At 36.7% G+C, this 24428-nt stretch overlaps 1 protein-coding gene across 1 annotated transcript in view; it reads right to left on the bottom strand.

Moving 5' to 3' along the window:
- Nucleotides 1–406: 406 nt before the first annotated feature.
- LOC131693967 (synapsin) overlaps nt 407–24428 on the bottom strand; it is a 966657-nt gene continuing 942635 nt past the window's right edge. The window contains exons 9-10 of the mRNA XM_058982279.1: nt 24136–24412; nt 407–731 (exon numbers count right to left, since the gene is read on the bottom strand). Coding sequence (XP_058838262.1) covers nt 538–731; nt 24136–24412 — 471 coding nt within the window. The 3' untranslated portion in view covers nt 407–537. The remainder of the gene's footprint in view (nt 732–24135; nt 24413–24428) is intronic.

Raw genomic sequence — 24428 nt, 5'->3', positions numbered from 1 at the left:
TATCGCTTTCTATGCATTATACCAGTTACAATGCAAAATTCTCATTAGAATCATGCTTATTAGCATGTAATTCATACGGCTCGCGTTTTGGGTATATATATATATATATATATATATATATATATATATATATATATATATATATATATATATATATATATATATATATATATATATATATATATATATATATATATATATATATATATATATATATATATATATATATATATATATATATATATATATATATATATATATATATATATATATATATATATATATATATATATATATATATATATATATATATATATATATATATATATATATATAATGATTTCTACTATAGTAAGGGAGTTTTTAAAAAATTAAAATGAACTGATCTGTCCGGTTGCTCCGGCTGAACTAAAATTTTATTTCTAGCTTTGTTTTACAGAGGCCTGGCTAACCTAACAAAAGTCCCTACTCAGCAAATTCTCACTCCAGACGGTTCCCACGTTGGTTGAGGTGTCCAGCTCTTATCGCTGACCCATGCTATGCCACATGCGCTTGCTCTAAGCGGGATAGCGACTGTTCCAGTTGTTGTTGTTGTTGTTGGGCCAGGTGTAGGGTTCGTACCTGGGCCTCGGCTAGACTGTTCATAACTACTCCATCGTACAAGTCCGAATCGTCCCGATTCGGTTGAATGTGGTTTTTGTATTTAAAAACGTTGCATTGAATTTTTCGGGCTAGAAAAAAGATGATTACTAGCATAGAAAACATGCAGAAACTTGAAATACTTATGCTTGCGTATGTGTGTGTTTTAAGCCGATACAGATTATCTAAATGAATTCTGTTGGTGAAATGGAGTTCATCCAAAGTTGTATGATTTTCTACGCTTTGCTGATTTATTTCAAGACCACTTAATGGGATGATAATCGGTGATTCTGTTCTAAAGATTTCGGTGTTAGCAAACTCAGTGCCATTGATGTGCATGGTGCAGTTATGAAATTCGACTAAAAAGGTGCCTGTTAAATTCCTCGTAGGTAGTTCGCATGTCATTTGGATGTTAATATATCTTACGGCTTTGATAATGACAATATTACTTGTTAACGGTTTCACTATCGTCGTGTTGGGATGAGATTCAAAGTGACAGTTGCTGTGCAAGCCTCTAAGTAATTTTGAAAAGCAAGCATCGTTTGTGGCTTCTAGTAAGTTTTCGTCAGTGCATAGGAGGTTCTGATTGATTCGTTGGCAGGGGGTCATGATGAAGAAGGTCTTCTGGTCGCTCAGCATGGCATGCGGGGAGGGTAGTTTTAATAATGTTTTCCCTAGTGGTAGAGTTTCCAATAATAAAACGTTAAAAGTACAATTTTTTATGAAAGGTACCGATACAACAAAAAACAATTTTGATTGGTTGAAGAAAGCTTTTAAACTCAAGAATTCGTAGACTTCTTCTAAATTATTGGTTATAATTCCTTGACTCTCAAGCTTAAGACTGGCAAAATTTAACTCTTCCGGCGCTAATATTATTTTTGAGATTACATTTAATTTGGCTAAGCGAATAGCGTCCTGAATATCCTGAAGGTGTTGTGTCAATCGATCGAGATTTAAATTTAATTTGAATATTTCCATTATCATTGATATGGTTCTATTGTTACGGTTTTCCCTAGCAGATATAAATCCTTTAACTATCTGATCTTGTTGATTATTAAGCTGCTTTATAACGGCGTTAATTCTATCTTGTAATTTCAGGTTTATTTTGACTTGCTCGTTATTTTGGTTTGTGAGAATTGAATTTCCAACTTGTAAGTTATAAATATCATGTGAGAGCTCAATCAAATCATTGTTATCTAGATTGCCGGTTATTTGTTTGATTCCTGTTCCCAAGAAGTTCAATATTCCTCGCTTAGTTCTAGTTCGGGGAATTAAGTCTGTGTGAATTTCTTGGGCTTTATTAAATTTCAGTTCGATTGATTCGACGATTTCCTTAATTTCAGCAATTGATTTTAGCCCGTTAATAATTACTTTTAGTCTTCTGAGAATTGGAGAGTAATTTTCCAGATCGATTATATGAAAAATTTTGTGATCGCCAATTTTCAGAAAGCCGTATTCTTCTGTCTTCATAGCTAGGAGACCTTGGAGAGGTTGTTGTTTAGGTCTGTAATTTCGATTGAATGCGGTGACCCTGTAAATAGAAAGAGGCTGATTACGAGAATAATAATATGTGAGGTAGCCATGATAGGAGTATCTGAAAAATAAGGGATGATTGGTTAGATATCTTTGTAAATGGTGATTTCAAATATTTTTAATAAGTTACTTTCGGATGCGTCGTAATAGAGTTTTATGTAATTTACGTCCTCTTTCGTCAGTGTATGTTTGGTTTCGGTCTGTAACGACTTTAACCGGGTCAAAACGATTATTTCTTTTTGAATTTATTCGTCGTCCTTTATTAAAGACCACTTGGTCAGGTTCGAGACCGGGTGGTATGTCTTTTCCTTGATTATGGTAGTCGTTTTGTTTTTGCTGTGTCTGGGTTATTTTCAAAACGGTTTTGTCGTAAATTTTGTTTCGGTATTCTATCATTTCATCCATATTTAGCGGTCTTTCTTCATCGTCTTTAATTCCATAAAAAATCTCTCGAGGTTTGAGATATGTGGACGAATGAATGCTGTTATTATATAGCGTGCAAGCAATCAAAAACATTTCTTTATTGGATAATCCTTGGAACTTATGACGATTGCACCTAAATATTTCGCTAATCGTTGAATGAAATCTTTCGACTATGCCATTCGATTCACTATGGTTAGTTGCAATGAAATATTGTTGAATATTCAGATCATTCAGGATTCCTCTTATTTCGATAGATTTCAAGGACGGTTCATTGTCTGAAACCATCAATTTAGGTTTTCCGTATAAAGAGATGTATTTAAGAACAGCTTTGCGTACATCTGGAGTTGAACGAGATTTAATAGGAAGAAGAGTACCGAATCGAGATAATTTATCAACGACTGATAGGAACATATTGGGTTGGCAAATGAAGATATCGACATGTATTATGTCGAGCGGTTGTTTGGGAATGGGGGTCTCGCCTAGGTGGATTTTATAGGGTTTCCTTTCATATTTGTTTGTGTTGCAGATTTTACAGAGGATTATATATTTTCTAACCTTTGCTTTCATTTTGGGAAAATAGAAGCGTTTAAAAATTTCATCTCGATTTTCACGAATTCCTTGATGAGCAGTTTCGTGAGTTTCTTCGATGATTTGATCTTGCTCTTCGTTAGTGCGCAAATCAATCAATATTTTCTGACATATTTTCACTTTAAACGTTCTACACCTACTGAAATAGTTTTTGTAGACTACCTGTTCGCTGCATAATATTTTAGGGGAAATATATGCAATTTACTTTTCGCAAATCCATACAGTCCTTGAAAATTCTGATTAGTACAGGTACGCCAAAACAGATCTTTGTGATCGTACGCAGATGAATTCCGGGAAATATTTCTTCATAAATTTCATTTTCGTCGGCCCCAATTTGGAGAACAATTTGGTTAGAGAAAACGTTTAACGGTAGATCGGTACATTCTATATATTCTGATTGATCGGTGTCTGCAGAATGGACAGGAGCATCACTTGATGGAGAATTCGCTTCATTCATATTAATTTCATTTTTGATTCGCGATAAAGCATCGGCCACAACATTTTGCTTGCCTGGGCGGTGTTTTATCTCGAAATCATATTCTGTTAATCATAATCTCCATTTAACAAGTTTAGAATTTGGAGTTTTGAGATTTAGTGCATAGGTGAGAGGTTGATGATCGGTGTAGAGTGTAAATCGTTTACCAAAAAGATATGGGCGGAAGTATTGGCATGCCCACACAATAGCTAGCAATTCTTTCTCAATGGCTGAGTAATTTTCCTCAGACCTTGTTAGTGTACGGGAGGCATATGCGATCGGCCTATCTTTGCCTATGGCTCCTTGTGAGAGTACAGCTCCGAGTGCAACGTTGCTTGCATAGGTTGTCAGTACGAAAGGTTTATCGAAGTCCGGATATTGAAGAATGTCACTTTGTGATAGTAACTCCTTGCAAAAGTGAAATGTTTTCAGAAATTGTGGAGTATGTTCCACTTGCTCACCTTTCTGCAATTGGGCGGTAAGGGGTTTGGTGATTTTGGCAAAATCTCTAACAAATCTCCTATAGTAGCCAAGAATTCCCAGAAAACCTTTCAATTCTTTCTGGTTTTTTGGGACTGGCCAATTTTTAATGGCATCGATTTTTGCGGGGTTAGGTTTAACTCCCTGTTCGGTAACGAAGTGTCCTAGAAAGGCCACTTCTTTTTTCAGGAACTCACTTTTATCCAATTGTATTTTTAAATTGACCTTTTCTAGAGCTGTAAATATTTTTTCTAGGTTTTCCATGTGCTCTTGAAGTGATGTGGAAAACACTATAATGTCGTCCATATAAACCAGACAACATTTACCAATAAATTCTCTCAAAACATGGTCCATAACGCGCTGAAAGGTAGCAGGTGCGTTTTTCAGACCAAATGGCATTCTGAGTTATTCATACAACCCACTTTCGACTGAAAATGCGGTCTTTTGAACATCTTTAGGGTCGACTTCGATCTGGTGAAAGCCAGATGCTAAGTCTAATGTAGTGAAATATTGACATTTCCCTAATTTGTTTAGACAAATTAGGGAAATGTCAATATTTCACTACATACACCTAATATCTCTGTGATATTAGGCAGAGGATATTTGTCACAGTTTTCTCATTAAGTTTCCTGTAATCGACAACCAGTCGCCATTTTTGTTGTCCAGAAGCATCGGCCTTCTTTGGCACGATCCAAATTGGAGAAACCCAGGGAGATGAGCTAGGCTGAATAATACCTTGTCTCAGCATTTCAGAAATTTGCCGTTATACCTCTTCCTTATGGCAATAAGGGTAACGGTAGCTCTTGGTAAAAATGGGAGATTCGTCTTTAGTTTCAATTTTATGTTTTATAACATTAGAAAAGCTCAGATCTGTACCTTCTATGTAAAACACACTCTGATGCTTGGAAATAAGCTTCAGTAAGCATGATTTCTCTTCTTGATTAAGATGTTCTGTTCTCAGTTGTTTGTATAGGTCATGCTGAATGAAGTTCGTGTGAGATGGGAATTTCTTTTCCTCAAAATTGTTTAACTCTATCATTATACTCTCAATATCTATTTCGCATTTTGTTGGTACTGTACCAGTGTTTATGAAAGGAAAATATATGAAATCGTCACGCGCTGCATATAACCCGGCAGATATGTAAATGTTCTTATCAACGTTGATATCTTGCTCAAGGAAAAAATCACCCGTAGACGATACAGGCAATGCTTTTACTTGGCATCCAATCTCTTGAAGATTGATTTATGTTCGGTTTGGAAATTTCTTCTTCATTGGAATTTTTAGTTTTCCGATATTGATTTTATTACCAGCTGTATCAATCACTTCCCCAAGATTTCTCAGAGTTTCAAAGCCGACGAGTCCATCAAAAAACTCATGAAATTTAAAAAGGAAAAATGTTTGCTTGGGGAGGTTTATGTAAAAATTACAGAAAGCATTTAATTGAGTGCTTTCGTGAATGTTGTGTAATCCATTTATATTTTTAACTTGGTGAGTGTGGGTTGGTTTTCGGCAGCCTATTGGGATTATGTCTGGGGAAATATAATTTTGATTTGCACCCGTGTCAATTAGTAATCGTAACACGCCTTTCCTAGTGTTCATTTCGATGAATGGTAAGAAATTATTGTCTATCTTGTTTGTGGATGGTCTGCTGCCGAATGAAAATTTAAATCATCAACATTTACGGGTTGTTGATCATTTTCGGGTGAATTTTGGTCATATTCGACCTGCGGATATTCGATTTGATATTCCGAATTATCTTGGTCGAAATGTGTTTCTTCTTGTGGTTGATTATCGAATTGAAAGTTAGGTCCGCTAAGCTGAAAACGTCTGAAATTAGTTTGTGATGGGGGTTCTTGTTTTAGTTGATTTGGATTCTGGATTGGTGGGTTTTGTTTATTAAAATTAGTCCATTTTTATACCGTTGTAATTGGTTTTGATAAGGTTGAGGGTTAGGATTACTCGGTGTAAAACCAGTTTGTCCTTGGTTAGAATTTGAGAACATATTCTGAGGGCTACGATAAGCATGTGGTTTGGTTTGCTGCCTCGATTGAAATTGGCTTTGGTTGGGGAATTTGTCCTTGCGTCTCTGATGAGCGTTTGCCTGATCCATTGCGCACTGATAAGCTATGAGAAGATTTTCGGGCCTATATGTCCTAGTAATGTAGGAGTAGGGGTCCTTTAGTCCATCTATGAATGCATTTGTTATAAGCATTTCATAGTTGTCAATCATTATTTTTGCACACGGTTTCATGTTCTCGTCTAAATTAATTTTTGCAGTAATGTCGGATAACAGCGTTCGACATTTTTGATAAAATTCTGTTATGTCGTTATTACCTTGCTGAAGGTGGGCGATTTTTGATGTTAGCGTATTAAAATCGCGTTTATCACCAAAATATTCTTTTAATGTGTTTTTTATTGCCTCCCACTCGAGAGGTGTGTGGTTGCCTAAGAGGGCATCACTTGCTTTATTTGTAATTTTGTCTCGAATAATTCCAAGCCACAGGGGCAAAATTTGATTCGTTTCTGACTCTGGTATGAGAGTCTTAGCAAATGCAAGTTTATGTTCCACAGAATGGAGCCACACGGGCAGCTCTTTTGCATCACCACCGTAAGTGGTGATTATTTCAATCGCGTCTGGAATTTTTGCGCGATCATAAGAATATACGGCACTCGGCTGGCTCACTGATGAATGAGCCACCTGTTGTGAAGCATCTTCGAGCGCAGAAATTCTTGCTCGCTGTTCTGTTACTAAAAGTGACATATTTTCGATCTGTCTCTTCAGGTCGTCTGCCATTGCTCTAGTTATCATACACTTTTATAAATTATTTTCTAAAAAACTTCACTGATCAACGATATGATTATTTTTTTTGTGTTATGTTAGTAATTCACCTTTTGTGATATTAAGCCTTTGCTTACCTTGGGTAGGGGCGCCGGCTTCTGAATTAGTAATGGTTTTATGTGTTGGTGGAAAGGATAGTGCTTTGTTTGTTTCTAGAAGCGACCAGTCCTATTCCTTTATATTAGATAATTAAAAATAACTCACCCCGATTATCCTTCGAGAATTCCTAAGGAGCTAGATGCCCGATGATCCGTCGAGATGGTTCCGTGATTTGGTCCAAGTCTTCGCTGGTCGTCCGCGCAAATCCACAATATTCCGTTGGGGATGACTGTTGTCGGCAGGCACTAATTAGCAAACACTTTTTCCAAAATCCGCTACGACTGCGCCAGTAATGATTTCTACTATAGTACTCCCTGCTTTTAAAAAATTAAAATGAACTGATCTGTCCGGTTGCTCCGACTGAACTAAAATTTTATTTCTAGCTTTGTTTTACAGAAGCCTGGCTAACCTAACAAAAGTCCCTACTCAGCAAATTCTCACTCCAGACGGTTCCCACGTTGGTTGAGGTGTCCAGTTCTTATCGCTGACCCATGCTATGCCACATGCGCCTGCAGTGTAGGGTTCGTACCTGGGCCTCGGCTAGACTGTTCATAACTTATATATATATATATATATATATATATATATATATATATATATATATATAATATATATATATATATATATATATATATATATATATATATATATATATATATATATATATATATATATATATATATATATATATATATATATATATATATATATATATATATATATATATATATATATATATATATGATATAAAAAGAATCTACTTAAATAGATAAATAGATAGTTATTCTCAGCTGCCTGATAATATTTTTGAAGATAGTCTTTAACCCATTCCCTACGAGAGTCAAGTGAAAAAAAACATGTGTTTTTCTCAGGATTGTTATGATTACGACATGATCAGTGTCATTTAAATTGAAAATTTCATAAAGTTGAGTTAACGCAAATTTCGGATGAAGTCACAGAACTAGTAATAGTAGTAAGACGCCTGGTCTAGAAAATAGGAGTTGAACCTATTTTCCGCATCTACAAATAGCCTACCTTATCAAAAGATTTGAAGCCGACATTCACTTTGTTCGAAAATTCTTTGCAACGGTAAACTTGGATTTCACACTGATATATTCCTATCCATAGAGACAACCTTGACGTTGGTATCGTTCTCCTGATTAGCAAATGCGTGTAAAGTTTCGTTAGACGAGTTTTTGGCTATTTTTCTACTCATTCCAATTTAGCGTCTTCTACACCTTGTAATCGTGTAGACTAGAATGCGTAGCATTTTCAAGCAGCCCTATATACTTTAAACTCTTGAATATTCATTTTTGTAACTAGAGAAATTTCTAATTTGTAAATTAATAATAATCAAATTTAATTCGTCGATGCACTATAGCTTTTCTTGCAACAGGCAACATATTTTTTGGGTTTTTTAGTGTCTATTGTCTTAGTTTTGGAATTGTTTTCACTAAGAACTTTTCATAATTACGTTCAGTTTCCAGTGACTATCTCAAGTCATCAGAATTAATACATTCATGCAATAATTTTTAAGCCCCTCCCAAAATCCTGGCTACGGGCCTGAAACGATTGTTGCACCCAGCTTGTAAGTAAATCATTGATATCTTTATTCACAGCGTATTCCGTTCGCACAAAACTCAATATTTTTTAAGGCGAATAATTTTTTCTTGAAACTACATTTAAATACCTTTCATTTGACCTACAACTAATGAAAATCGGTTCAGTGGTTCAAAAGTAATGAATTTAAAAAAATCAACTTTTGAAAAATCACGATTTTTTGAGCCCGTCTAACGTGGAAAGCGACATCCTAATGACAAAATAAAAAAATATGTATGTAATATTTTTCGGTAAAGAACGATTCTACCAAATATTGCAGAATTCTGAGAGATCGTAGTTTAACAAATTACATGAAAACCACATTCTAGGATTTATTAAGGTGGCCCGTATATACTGAAAATGACATCATTATTATTCAATTTAATTTTGATGAATCTGGAGTCCAGACTAGGTTCAACCTCGCGAAATTGTATGTGTGATTTGACAGCAATTGTTGTTCCTCGTTTGTCATAGTCTACGTTGTATACAATAACAAATCCGTACAATTCTATGTTTTCACTTTCTACCTCCTGCAATAGTATGATATCTAGATCCATCAAAATTACGAATGTCTTTAAACTGTTAACCGTTGTGTGTCCGACGCGGTACCCGGGTACCTGTTTATGTTTCAATTAATTAAATTCCTATGTTTTATCCATAGCTGGAAATTGATATTTTGTGACATCTTAGAACTTCACTAAATCAAGCTTTTGGGTTAATAATATTGTTGATATAGTAAGGGTGGGAGTGAGGAGGGGCTCCTGAATTTTTTTACTACGTAACAGGCCGACGTGGGTACCCGGGTACCCACAAAACTAAAATGCCCAAAACTTAGGTAATATCCAACCGATTTCGATACTTTTGGCCGTTTTGGATTCAGGACCTCATCCACTTTTGGACTTGGTAAAAATGAATCGGCTTACTTCATTTGGTTCCCGGGAATCCGGGTTTCCGGAAGCAGGTTCCAGTGCTGGGGTACTATTTGCGAACTTCAATGGAATACTAGCAATATGAGTATCAAAATTCTTGGAATTGCATCAGTAGGCTGTATCTCGTGGTTTTGGATCCATTTGGTGATTTGACCCCGGAACGGATATTCCGGAGCAGGTTCCCGTGGGGCCGTGAGTGGCCATTCCATTCCAATTCCATTTATCAAATTGCCATAGGGTCCCGTAATAATAAAAAACAGACTTCCGAGACAATTTGAAGAGTTTTGATACTCATATCGTTAGGATATTATTAAAATTTACAAATCATATCCTAGTACTGGAACATTACTCCGGAAAACCCGGATTACCAAAAACCAGATCCATTATTCCGGTTCTATTGTACAGGATCAGAAAGTGGACGAGTTCCTGAATCCAAAACATCTAAAAGTGCCCAAATCGGTTCAAGGAAACCATAGTTATGAGCATTTCAATTTGTGCGTACCCGGGTACCCTCGTTGGCCTGTTAAAGGTGTTTTTTTTGTTGGACACATAACTGTTAATTTTGTTAGTGTTTGAAATACTGTTCAGGTTAATACTTGCGATGTTATACGATATCAATTCGTTTGTATTTTCACTCATATTGACCCTTTCTTCGTCTTGCGGCGGGTTTTCTTTGATGATGTGGATGTCATGGAACTATCACTCTCACATGTTGAAAGGTCGTTGTGATCCATCAAAACATCGAATCGATTTCCGGACGTTTGTTCCTCAATGTGTGTGCTTTTTGGTGTGCTTTCACTCTTCTTCGACTTCACGTTGACCATATAATCACCACTACCATTGATGTTTGGTACGCGTAGCGCTTGATCATGTGTTGATGTAGATGGCGAAGCTGTTGTTGCATGGTGCTGGTGTTCTGTTGCGCATAATGTGTGCGAGGCGCTCGTTGTTGCTTTTTCGGTGGTAGTGTTAGGAATCTGTATATCGAATCATTGTCGAATAAACTTCTTGTTAAGCAAATTGAGGTTTACCATGGATGGATCAGGCCATTCCTCGTTTGCTGGTCTCTTAAACGGTTTTTTGTTAGTCCTTGTACACCGCTCGCATACCCGGATGCCCCTTGTTGCAGCCGTACATTCACACTTTTCTGTTGTCCACCAATGACCTGCGCTAGTTCGGCGCATTTAACTCCGTAGTGTACTTGACGTCCAGTGACGACACGTGATTTGCTGATTTTTATATGATACCAGAGTTGAATGTCCTGGCACAAAAATGTAGGATAGTATTGTTGTTGCAAGCCGTATTCTTAATTTTCGTACTTCATTTGGAATTCCTTTCAGTTGAGTTAGGCTTTCCCATGTTTCGTTTTTGATCGATAAGATTTCTCCGTACTGTTCCATTCTCTTTTTTATAAGTTCATTTTCTATCCTTGGAGGCAAATCGTGAATCCGAATTAGTGTGGCTCCGTCGTCCATCAAAAGGGGAACAGAATATTTTATGTTGTATGAAACTTCGTGTTTTCCGTCATTATGTTCGACTATTTCTAAAGCATAGTATAAACTATCGCATTCGACATATGTGACTCCTCTTGAACTGTTGAACTGGAACGATTTTACACGTTCCGATGGCATTCTAATCTTGTTGAAAATCAAATCCGCTACTATATTAACTTTAGGTTTCTTTGATGCTTCCGAAAATTTTTCTCATAATCGTCTTGATTCGAAAACTGGTTGTTGTAGATAGAGACGACAATGTCAGGTTTGCTGTTGCCATTTGATTTTTAGATTATATCATGTATATATATATATATATATATATATATATATATATATATATATATATATATATATATATATATATATATATATATATATATATATATATATATATATATATATATATATATATATATATATATATATATATATATATATATATATATATATATATATATATATATATATATATATATATATATATATATATATATATATATACATTAGGGTGGGGCAAAATTATCGTTTTCTCAGCACAGCACTTTTTTGGTTCCTTTTGGGGTCCCAAACAACTGTGCAAAATTTGGGGTCGATTGGTGTTGACCCGGCGTAGCGCATTGCGTTTGAATTTTCTATGGAGATTAGTATGGGAAAACCTACATTTTTGCATTTTTAATACTACAGACTACAATTCTTCCTTTAGTATGCAAACAAATAGATAGAAGTGTAGTCCAGGATATGCTGAACAACTTTGCCGAAGGATGTATGATGTTAGAATGTCTCTAAGCCATGTTATAGCTGTTCCAAGTTCGATACATCGAATTAAATGCCAAAAATCATTTTTATTGCCAACACTGCGGGTGTACCAATGGTATTTCATATAGCATTTCAAAATAACATTATATATTTTAGTTTTACCACATTGATATGTTTGGATGAATTATTCAAAAGTCTTAGCTCAATTTCATGAGCGTAGGTAGTTGAGCAATAGAGCGTAGTGAGGGGGATGGGGGGAGGCTTTAAAATGTAGAAATTCGAACTGAAATGTTGTCGAGTTCGAATGTTCAGGTGAATTATTTCAAAACAATTACACAATGTCCTACGCATAATAGTAACGATGAAATAAAACATACTGTATCCCTTTGCTTTGACTTTTATCAATAGAAGTTACGTTGCAGACTGAATCAACTGATGTCGATTTGATATGTCAGAGGATTATATTTCGGTTTAATACGCATTATGATTTGATAGCATGCTCATTTCTATGCTGTTCGATCACGAGGCGTGAAGCTAATTTCTGGATTTCAACAATTCAGGTGATCTAACAGCATCGAAATGAGCATCCCATCAATCAGGCACTAGCCTATTAAACTAAAACATAATCAATGCAATCCTCTGACATATCAACTCGACATCAATTGATTTAGTCTGTAACGTAACTTCTATTGATAAAAGTCAAGGCAAAGGGATACAGTATGTTTTATTTCATCGTTACTATTATGCGTAGGACATTGTGTAATTGTTTTGAAATAATTCATCTGAACATTCCAACTCGACAACATTTCAGTTCGAATTTCTACATATTAAAGTTCCCCCCCTCACTACGCCCCATTGCTCAACTACCTACGCTCATGAAATTGAGCTAAGGCTTTTGAATAATTCATCCAAACATATCAATGTGGTAAAACTAAAATATATAATGTTATTTTGGAATGCTATATGAAATACCATTGGTACACCGGCAGTGTTGGCAATAAAAATGATTTTTGGCATTTAATTCGATGTATCGAACTTTGAACAGCTATAACTTGGCTTAGAGACATTCCAACACCATACATCCTTCGGCAAAGTTGTTTAGCATATCCTGGACTATACTTCTATCTATTTGTTGGCACACTACCGGAAGAATTGTAGTCTGTAGAATTTAAAATGCAAAAATGTAGGTTTTCCCATACTAATCTCCATACAAATTTTAATCGCAATGCGCTACGCCGGGTCAACACCAATCGACCCCAAATTTTGCACAGTTGTTTGGGACCCCAAAAGGAATCAAAAAAGTGCTGTGTTCGTTTGATGTGATTATGATTATATTTTTCCATATAACAATGCCCCACCCTAATACACACACATATATATATATATATATATATATATATATATATATATATATATATATATATATATATATATATATATATATATATATATATATATATATATATATATATATATATATATATATATATATATATATATATATATATATATATATATATAATTTTAGCGATTCTCTGAGTCCTGCCACTATCCCATGTAGTATGTGTTATCAAAAACATCGCGAGGCATCAAGTTCTAAATGTTCTTAATCGATATAATACCCGAAGAAAGCAATAAGAGTTATAAGAAATGTATCATCACACTGTTAGATGGATTAAAACCGTTTTTAATCGGAATTTAAATATAATTATTGACGCCGAAAGATTTCAAAATGCATGAAACATCGAGATCTTATGTCAAAGCGAAATATAGGCATCGAATCGAAATTTCACAAACCCTCCCGAATTTTTTTCTGTATCCGATCCGTCCCTCCAAAAATATCTATAATGTAAAACGAATGTTCTGAAGGACCAAATTTTGGGAACTTTTTTTTAAATAAAATTTTCCCTTGAGGCCTTGAAGTGTTTTGACCACCGAATTTTTCTAACGATTGACTGTGGAGGAGAACAAAACCAAACTTTACCAGTGGATGGGGGCTCCTTCTAAACTGTTCTGAATTTTTGTTTGAATAAAAAAGATGGGTGGGTAATGTCTGTGACATAATCGGAGTGACACTTACTTCGGGCATTTTAATAAGTTTTGGCGCTTATAAGGGTTATTTTGTATGGTAAAAAACATGAATGTAGAAAGTGGGAGATATATTTCGGACTTTTCATATTTTTTCATTTGATTGATCCAGTGGTTTAATTTGAAATCTGCAACACACAACGCATGATACAATTATAACTGGTTAGTAACCTACACCAACACCATTGATATCATGCTGAGAATTCTTCAGCATCCAACGATCTTTAAACTCAGTACAACCATCAATAGTTCTTTTCCGAACCACTATATTTATAATAAAGAATAATTTGAAAATTTCCATTCAAACATGTTATTTCCAATCTAAAGATTCTGTTGAATATCACTAGATTTCAAACAACATTTCCGATGTGTCACAGACGTTACCCATCCATGTTTGGTTTAATTACTTATTTACTTTTAAAAGAAAATTGCTTCTTCTGCAGTTAGTGTGTTAGTATTCTCTGTGGAAATACTGTTTGAATTTTATTGAAATATTATGGCAAAACAATGTGTATACTCCTTTGCCGTCTTCTGTGCATAGGATAATTTGGGGAGAAATGCCGCACATTTCTAAAAAGCGGTCCTGCATCAAAGTAAATCATTCAATATATGATGAAATTTGACATGAAAAAAATCATTAAATTTCAATGAGCATTTTTAAAAAAGATCATTGCGGGAGAGGCGGCATTTCTCTGAGGGTGAGAGGTCACACCGTGATCACAAACTGAAAAATAGTGAACAAAAGTATTTTTTACCTCTCGTTGATGTTAGTGCCTGAAACTTTAAAGAATAAACCGAAGTAACTATTACTCAGATACATATCGCCCGTTTAAATATATAGATAATTGATTCATAATCCTATATGTCACTGTGGATTGTGGATAAACCTTATCCAGAACCCGTACCTGATGCAAATTATCATTAAATGACATCACGAGGTGGAAAAATATATATTAGCTATGTATCCTCCACCATCGAGTGCGGCATATCACTCGTAATTTTGATTGGCATCTCTCCCAATTGTATGGTAGAGATGCCGCACGACGATATTTTCCGACCGTGCTCATGATCAGAATGCCTTCTAAAAGGTCCAATCTATTCAACCGATACATGATTCACAAAAAAATCAAACGATTTAAAAAAACGAAATTTTAATGTGGTGCTGAAAAAATTTCGGCGCTCCACCCTAGTAACAATTGTGGTTTTATGATAGTTTTATAGCCGCTGATAAAACTTAGATTGCACTTGTAGCGTGCTATAAAACTTCAGTTATTACTTGGGCATGATGCAACGGGTCGAACAAAATCATTAATACAATTTTCGTGAGTTAATAATAAGGATTATTTTACATATCTAGTGTTGTAGTTCCCCGAAAGACAAACTCACAATATCATATTGCCGTATAAAATTGACCCTATATACGAGATATAGAGAGTGAGGCATCTCAATCGAAATTACCCTACATAGTTTTTTGGGAATATTTTTGGAATTTCTAAATGTTTTTTTTCTCTCCAATCTGCAACATTTGCTGAAAAACGTGTTGGAAGGCTATTGTGAAAAGCAGTGTGGCAATACTGGTCACTAGATGGAAGGTGAGGGAAAGACGTATATTCATTTTGTTCATACTAGTATTAGTAGCAGAAAGGAATGGAAAGAAACATGACGCGAAAACGAGCGAGTGAGCGATACTAGTGCATATTCGCGCGACTATACAACGGTCGGTCGGTTTTCCTCATCACTTATTTGATCGTCGTTATGCTACTAGCTAGCATCGGCAGTAGCGGAGTAGAATTTTTCATGCTATGACCCGTGCCAAACAGTTCGTAAATCCACCGGATGGAAAGCTCCCCGAAAGCAGTTTGCAACGAATGTCGTCCGCAGAACTTCAAAAATTGATCTATGCTTACAGACCTCAACCATTATTATGTCTCCCAAGAAACCAGCATGGCCTACCTGTTGTGTCTTTCATAATAAAGTAAACCAATGATGGTTAGGAAAGCGTGTGTTGTTTTCAAGGAAGTCGTAGCTTAATTTAAAAAAATATGATGCGCCAACAAAAGAGAGAGAAGGAATATCAAATCAAAACTCATCATCTATGGTCGTCTTGAAAAGGGCAGGTTCTGGTTTTCTCGGCACTGTTTCGCCTGCCAACGCCTGACGGCAGAATGGCATGGATATTAGGCAACACACCATCCTGGAAAATGGTCTCGCCGGAGAGCAATGTTTTAAAATCCGGTTTTCGTCCTCTAATCAGAAATGAAAATAATTGCCTCTGCTAACACAGATTCATCCACCAGCCGTGTTCAGCTCACAAATAATTCCTTCTCGATATTGTACAGCCCTTTGAGGACCCTGTACGCTCTAAACAGTTCAACACAAAATGAAACAAATCTACAGTGGACCTAAAGGGCGAACACGAAATTATTGCGACACATTCAACAGGGCATAACTTTCTTACCATTGGGTAAAAATCAACCAAATTTTGCACACTTTCTCATTGATGTGTATTGTTTACATGCTGTCAAACTCGAAATCGTGTTTTTCGATTCAACGAAAATGGAGGTGAACCAACGCGAGTCGAGAGAACAAATTCTTTCCAAACACTTGGAATTTCCTGACCTGTCGCACCGGCAGTTGGGAAAAATGTTTAACATTCACCATTCAACCGTCTCCAGAGTGTTGAAGCGGTTCCAGGAGCGGTTGACGTTGGACCACGGCAAAGACGGAGGGAAAGGTGAAGCGGATGATTAAAGCCATTAAGGCATGTCGCAGAGCTACTTCCAGAATGCAAAGAAGAGAGCTGGACTACATACATACAAGGTACAGAACTTCCCAAACCGCGATGAGCGGCAACAATCGACGGCTAAAACTCGGGCACGGAAGCTCTACGAGAAGATGCTGACAAAATATGGCTGCTGTGTGATGGACGATGAAACGTATATAAAAGCAGATTTTAAGCAAATTCCGGGGTTGGAGTTTTTCAACGGCAAGAGCAAGTTCTATGTGGACGACAAATTTAAGAAGAAGAAAATGTCGAAGTTCGCCTCCAAATATCTCATTTGGCAGGCAATCTGCTCTTGCGGACTGAGGACGGAGCCTTTCGTGACAAAGGGCCCAGTAAATGGCGAGATCTACAAATCTGAGTGCCTCGAGAAGCGCCTTTTGCCGTTCTTGTAGCGGCACGACGAAGCTCCGCTATTTTGGCCAGATTTGGCATCATGCCACTATTCTAAAAGTGTCCTGGAGTGGTATGAGGCCAATTCTGTTCATTTTGTTACAAAGGACATGAATCCGCCAAACTGTCCGGAGCTGTGCCCGGTGGAGCAGTACTGAGCAATGATGAAGCGGGAACTTCGGAAGAGCAAGAAGACAATCAATGACGAGAAGGACATGTTAAGAAAATGGAAAAAACTGAGAAACTGGTACCGGATGACACTGTAAAGACTTTGATGGAGGGCATTAAGCGAAAATGCGTTCAATTTTACACTCAAGGCTCCATCGATTAACTTTTCTTTTGATTTTTGAAGTAAATATATGTATAAAACTACCCTAAAATTTTGGTTTGATTTTAAACATTATAAGCAAATTGGTATGACATTTTCGGTGTCGCAATAATTTCGTGTTCTCCCTTTATATTTAAAATTTTTCATCATTTAAATGTTCGGTTGGTGCATCATATTGACGGGTCTGACCGAGATGAGCTGAAATTTTTCGCCATTTCCGAGCAGTTTGCGAATAATTTTTCAAAACAGTTTTTCGTTTTGACAACATTGTTCTACTTATTTTCGACAAAATGGCAACAAAATTATAAATTATATGCAGCACAGCAAAAGATATAAGCGTACCAAACCTTACACGACTTTCCTACCGAAATTTTTAAAAGGGCCCGTATATTGAAAGGTAAGTCGTTAGTCACGATAAAAATGGAGCTTCATTGAATAAAGGGCTCCGCCGCGGTATTGGTATTTAATTAGCCTACTTTGGGGTTCTTAAAATAATGTCACTGTTGAGTTACTTAGTACTTTGGAATGGTAATCCATGTTTTCATGATCTCACATGGACTACCATTCCAAAGTATTGATTTGTATTGTCCAGTTTGGAAGTTATGTGTGGTACCAGATGTGATGAAAAATTGACCATTAGACAGAAAGACATGAGACATGGTTATATGAAAAAAATAAAATTTTACTCAAAGTAGCTTATTGGGATCCATTTAGCTCCCTCTGCAAATTTTTAGCTCGATCGGTGAAACTATATTTTTGCGCACACTGTTTAAAGTTTACATGGGATTTCGTATGAGGAAATCGTCTTTTGCAAAATACTCCGTTACTTCCTAAAAATAAATACACTCAAGTTTTTTTTACGCGGTTTTTTTTTGCGCGGTATTTTTTTACGCGGTTTTTTTTACGCGGATTTTGAAATTTACGCGGTTTTCATTTACGCGGATTTTGAAATTTACGCGGTTTTCATTTACGCGGATTTTGAAATTTACGCGGTTTTCATTTACGCGGTTTTTGAAATTTACGCGGTTTTCATTTACGCGGATTTTGGAATTTACGCGGTATACATCAATGAGGTCCCCTTTATCGCGGATTCTTAAATTTAAGTGGTCTTCATTTACGCGGATTTTGAAATTTACGCGGTTTTCATTTACGCGGATTTTGAAATTTACGCGGTTTTCATTTACGCGGATTTTGAAATTTACGCGGTTTTCATTTACGCGGATTTTGAAATTTACGCGGTTTTCATTTACGCGGATTTTGAAATTTACGCGGTTTTCATTTACGCGGATTTTGAAATTTACGCGGTTTTCATTTACGCGGTTTTCATTTACGCGGCTCGTATCCCCCGCGTAAAAAAAAACCTGAGTGTAGATGTCTGGTTTTTATAGGAAATTTATCAAGGAAATAAAGTTTAGAAGACCGCGAAACGATCTGAGGCTTGTTGAAAAAGTTATTAATCAAAAACCGATTGATGCTCTGAAGGTCGATGAAAATTTCACTTTTCATAGCATCATTGCTGATGACAGTCTAATTATATACAAAATTTTTAACTTTCTCTTATTATGTACAAAAGAAGCCTCAATTTATCTCTCAAAACCCTTGCAAAGTGGCCAAACAGTATGGATAAATGATTTAGACACATTAAGATTAAATCAAAACAAAATTTCATATAATTGGACAACCAATAGCAGTGGTGCTAGAAAAAATGATTTTTTTATCAATCGTCAGAGCATCAATCGGTTTCTGTTTAATAACTTTTTTTCTCAAGCGTCAAATCGTTTTGTGGTTTTCGAGACTTTGTTTCTATGTTGAATTTCCTATAAATGTCACATAACGATTTATTTTTATGAAGCAATGGGCAACTCCTGGAGGAATTATTTTATGAAAGTTAATTTTCCCACACAAAATCCCATGTAAAATTTAAACAGTGGGTGCAAAAATATAGTTTCAGAGATCGAGCTAAGAATTTGCACAGGTACCTAAAAAGCTGCTCGGAGCTGGAATCTAATGACTATTGTCCATCCGGCATTCAAATTGCCCTAGCACCCTTTGCTTGCTGCCGAAGTATCAGTCCCATACTCGTATAACCAATATCAATTGAGTTGGGTTCGCAGTACATGGCACGTCTCGAGGCGAAAACGGCAACAACATACACCACATCTCTGCGGCGATAGCAAGCAACATGCGCGATGAAACGCACAAAGCAAAATGACACTACCCAGCTTGTTCAGTCTCTACTACGACAGAGCGATCGACGAGCGCCGGCAGCAATGTTGCAGCTATATCAGGAGACGATCCTTCCTTGCCGGAATAGTCGCACAAAGCAAAATTCAAATTCTCGATAATATAAGGATGTTAGCACCACTATGCGGCCTAAATTATATTTATACACGAAAGCCTTTGAAATGTTCTACAACTTCGTAGAACGTCAGATTGCACTATCTCTTACCATTGTATAGATAGGCGAATTACCTTGAATTCATTTTGCTCAATGGCGCCACCATGTGGTGGAATTTTGCATTTTTTCAAATAAGAAAATAAAGTATTTTTTGCTACTCTATAACTTTGTAGACCATCCAAATCCTCTATCTCTTAGCGTTGTACAGATAGGAGCATTCCCTTTAAATTGCTTGGCTCATTACCGCCACCATGCGGAGAAATCGTGAAACTTTCCAGTGAAACCAAAAAGTCCTTTTATTTCTCTACAACTTTGTGGAACATCATAACTTTCTATCTCTCGTCGTTTCAGAGATATATGCGTTTTTCCTAACCTTGCCCCACCTTTGCATGTGGGTCACATATATGAGATAAGCGGAGTACGCCCTTTGCGAATGTTAAGCAGCAGTATCCAACTTTAAACGTTAATAACTCTTTAACGCTTAGTTGGATTGTCTTGCAGTCTTCGACAAACTTGTTCGGCATATCTTCAAAAGCTTAACTCTTTCCTAGGTCCGTGGTCGGAGGTTTACAGCGACCTCTAGGGGCGATAATGTGAACTGTGAGTGTTTCTCCATACATTTTGGCCAAAAATCCCATACAAACTTTAAGCTCGTTGGAGGAGGGGTTAGGGTTAACCGATTTCGCTCAAATTTGGACAGTGTCATTTTTTCATGATTTGGAACGACGCTAGGGGGTGTAGATTAGTAATTTCAAAAATGGTCGTTTTATTGTCACCCTAATATATATATATATATATATATATATATATATATATATATATATATATATATATATATATATATATATATATATATATATATATATATATATATATATATATATATATATATATATATATATATATATATATTGTTGAGGCAGGATCGTGGTGTCCGGCGAAATTCGTTTTATCGGGTTCACAGACAGGCAACAGACGGAAGCACCACCGAGCCGAACTGACAATCATGAATGGGAAATAAAGAAACAGAAGGCTGTACGCACTAGTAACACTTCGGGATACTTTATTATACGATATAAAACTTTATTATTTCGATCTTGTCTACTCAACGGTTTAACGGGGAAAGAGGCCATTTATTTTACTGCTATCGCCTATTTGTATTTGCATTAAAAATTTGTGTTCATCTGACACTAAGTCTTAATGAACTAAACTAAAAATAATTGACCTAATGGAACAGCAAACGGTGACGAAATTGTGATGAATTATAATTGCTTTGTCGATGGTCGCTGACAGGTGATTGGTATAAGTTAGCCTTTCATCGAGAATAACTCCTAGATCTTTTACGTGGTCAACGCGTTGCAGCTGAGTTCCGGCAATGTTGTAGTTAAAATTAAGCATGTCTCTTGTACGATGAAAACTGATGACAAAACATTTCGTAACACAAAGGATCAAAGGATAAAATGTATCAATGAGACACTGTAACTCACGGCAATCGGCTTCATCCCTTATCACAAGAAATATCTTCAAGTCATCGGCGAAAAATAGTTTCCCTCCACGCATTAGAACAAAGACCGCATCATTCACGAATAATGAAAATAGTAATGGACCTAGTGTACTACCTTGGGGAACTCCGGAATTATTACAGAAAGATTCAGACACGTTGTCACCAATTTGCACGACGCACTCGCGGTGAACAAGGTAGGATCGAAACCAGTGGCAGAAACTCGAGGTACATCCTAGTTTATCGAACTTTGCAAGCAGTATCTCATGGTTAACTGTGTCGAAAGCGGCCTTAAGATCTGTGTAGTCCGTGTCCACCTGGAGTTTCATGTATATGTTTTCAATGCAAAACGATGTGAAGCTAACTAAATTCGTCTCAACCGATCGACCAGGGAAGAATCCGTGCTGACAAGGATTTATGTAATGTTTACTAGCAAAAAACAGCACCTCGTTGATAAGCGCTTCGAAGATTTTCGACTCAACTCTCAGCGAAGTGATTCCCCGGTAGTTCACGATGTTGCTTTTGTCATTTTTCATGTGAACCGGAAACATAACTGAAAACTTCCAATCATCGGGAAATTTTTGCTGCTGAAGTGACACATTGAAAAGGTGCGTCAGTGGGATCGCTAAGATATCGGAACATTTTTCAGAACAGCAGACGGCATAGCACTTTGTCCTGGAGCATAAGACGATTTTGTTTTCCGTATTGCAGAGAGAACCGATTGTACTGAAATAGTGAATACATCCATATCCACTGCACCAATGGGAACATCACGGGTCGCGTTTTCGAGCTCGATGGCAGATGGCACATCAGTCATGAAGACACTTGAAAAGTAGCTGGCAAATAGGGAGTATTTTTCCGCCGTTGTAGTCGCTACTTCGCCATTGTAGACCATCCTAGACGGAAGACCCGTTTCCTTTCTCTTCGTTTTAACAAAAGCCCAGAATCCCTTCGAATTTCGTCGTAAGTTTTGTTGGATGCAGTTCACATATCCTTTGTACAGCAATTTATTGTAACAGCGGTACTCATTGCTGGCGAGTGCGAAAAAGCGCTTGAGAATAGGGCATCGACGATTTGTGTACGCACGTAGGGCTTTGGCACGGGTGCGTTTCAGATTCCGAAGCATGGCGTTAGACCATGGAGGCGTCTTGGGAGGTGGATATTCTGGAACGGATTTTTCAACACAGTCAATGAATAATCGGTTATAGAGATCGACTGCAGCATTTACATCAACTTGATCAAGTAATACACTCCAGTCAATCAGCGATGGGGTGCGACGTAGTGCTGCTAAATCAGTTTTACGAAAATTACGACGATTCACAGCTAAATCTTCTTCATATTGTGGTGAACTAATGATGGAAATGGATATTTCTAATGCGGGATGATAGTTATCCAAAGGAACGATAACACTGGAAGTTATCCAAAGGAACGATAACACTGAAATTCATTGTGCTTCGTCACGATCCTTTGCAACGAGTCTAACGACTTCCACGTCATCGGTGATAAGACGTTGTTTCGCCAGAATGGAAATTTGGTCAACAGAAACATCGCGTGCAATATGTGAGAGGTAAAGCCAAAACTTTGATGTACGATCAGCTACTGTTGTCGTGCCAAGAGATGGTGAAACAGGCATACCAGTACCACGTAATAGAGATGAGACATCAGATTTAGCCCCATCTTTATTTGGGAAAAGACGGCGAGCTTTGTTACGACTGGCTTCGGCAAATGGACGTTGAGTAGTTTTCGGTGTCAACGAATTAGAATTTATAAGGGCCGTAAAATTCGAACGAATCTCCAACTTCAACTCAGTTAGTATTTCACCCTTAAGTTGTTCGACAATTTGGTTGTGTGCACCTAACACCTCTTCCTGTCCAACCTCATAGGCAGCTCTTACAGCTTGTCGATGACGCTTATCGGACATCAGATTAGTGCAGGATTTGCATAGCCAAAATATCTGCTAATTATTTAATACATCGTCAAAGCAGTTTTCGGCAATCCCGCTGCATTTGGGATGAAAAGTAGCATTCCAAAATCCACGGTAGGAGATGTGCGTTCCCGCAATATCATTTGCACACGAGTGGCACAGCAACGTATTCATTTTCGTTCAATCACACCACACACCACACAACGCCGAACTGTTGTGATTGCACGATTCTACGAACAATGCCGCTCCACAAGCTACTGCTGTCTCGTAAATGAGCGGGTTGATAGGGCAGCAATAAAATTGATTTTCACGGTAAATTAAATTGCTTCTTAACGGATAACACTATTTTCGATTGGCCTTCGTCACGGGGTCGTAACACAAATAACAAAGGCAAATTAAACACGTAACACGTTAAAAATCAAAAAGAATGTGGGAACGTTGTTTACTCAACTGATGCAAACGAATTCAACAAAAAAAACCTACGTTACTTTTTAATTCAAATACTATCTTACATGCTAATTTTATGGCAAGTGAACTGAAAGCATTCGGTCTACTCTCCATTGCCGACAGTGTTGAGAACTGTTTATATATATATATATATATATATATATATATATATATATATATATATATATATATATATATATATATATATATATATATATATATATATATATATATATATATATATATATATATATATATATATATATATATATATATATATATATATATATACATTTCATAATTTCGTCACACAGGGGATTTTACAAATATGAGAATGAAACCCAGCTCCAGATAGCGGAATGAGATATAATCTTAAGATGAGAAGCATAAATAGTAATAAGTCGAAGCATAGCTTACCTTGTGAGTCCCGGCGACTGAAGTTAGTCAATGTCGGTACTTTTTCTGTTGGTTGTTCTGGTGGTTCACCAGATTGACTGCTAAAACTTCCACGGCGGCCTATTGATCCTACACCCGGTGTTGTGCGTTCGGGTATTGGTGGTGGTGGTCCACCACCGACAGGAGCCGGACGTGTGCCGATGGGCATGTGGGGAGACTCTTCGCTTGGGCTTCCACCTCGTGATGAAATCGATGTACGTGAAGTAGCTTTAGTTAACATCGATGGACGACAGACGTTCTGTTGAGTATTAAAT

Source organism: Topomyia yanbarensis, chromosome 1 (genome assembly GCF_030247195.1).
Source record: "Topomyia yanbarensis strain Yona2022 chromosome 1, ASM3024719v1, whole genome shotgun sequence".
In the NCBI taxonomy this organism is placed as follows: Eukaryota; Metazoa; Arthropoda; class Insecta; order Diptera; family Culicidae; genus Topomyia; species Topomyia yanbarensis.
The sequence above is the reverse complement of the archived record's forward strand: the minus strand, read 5'-3'. Positions and strand labels throughout refer to the sequence as shown.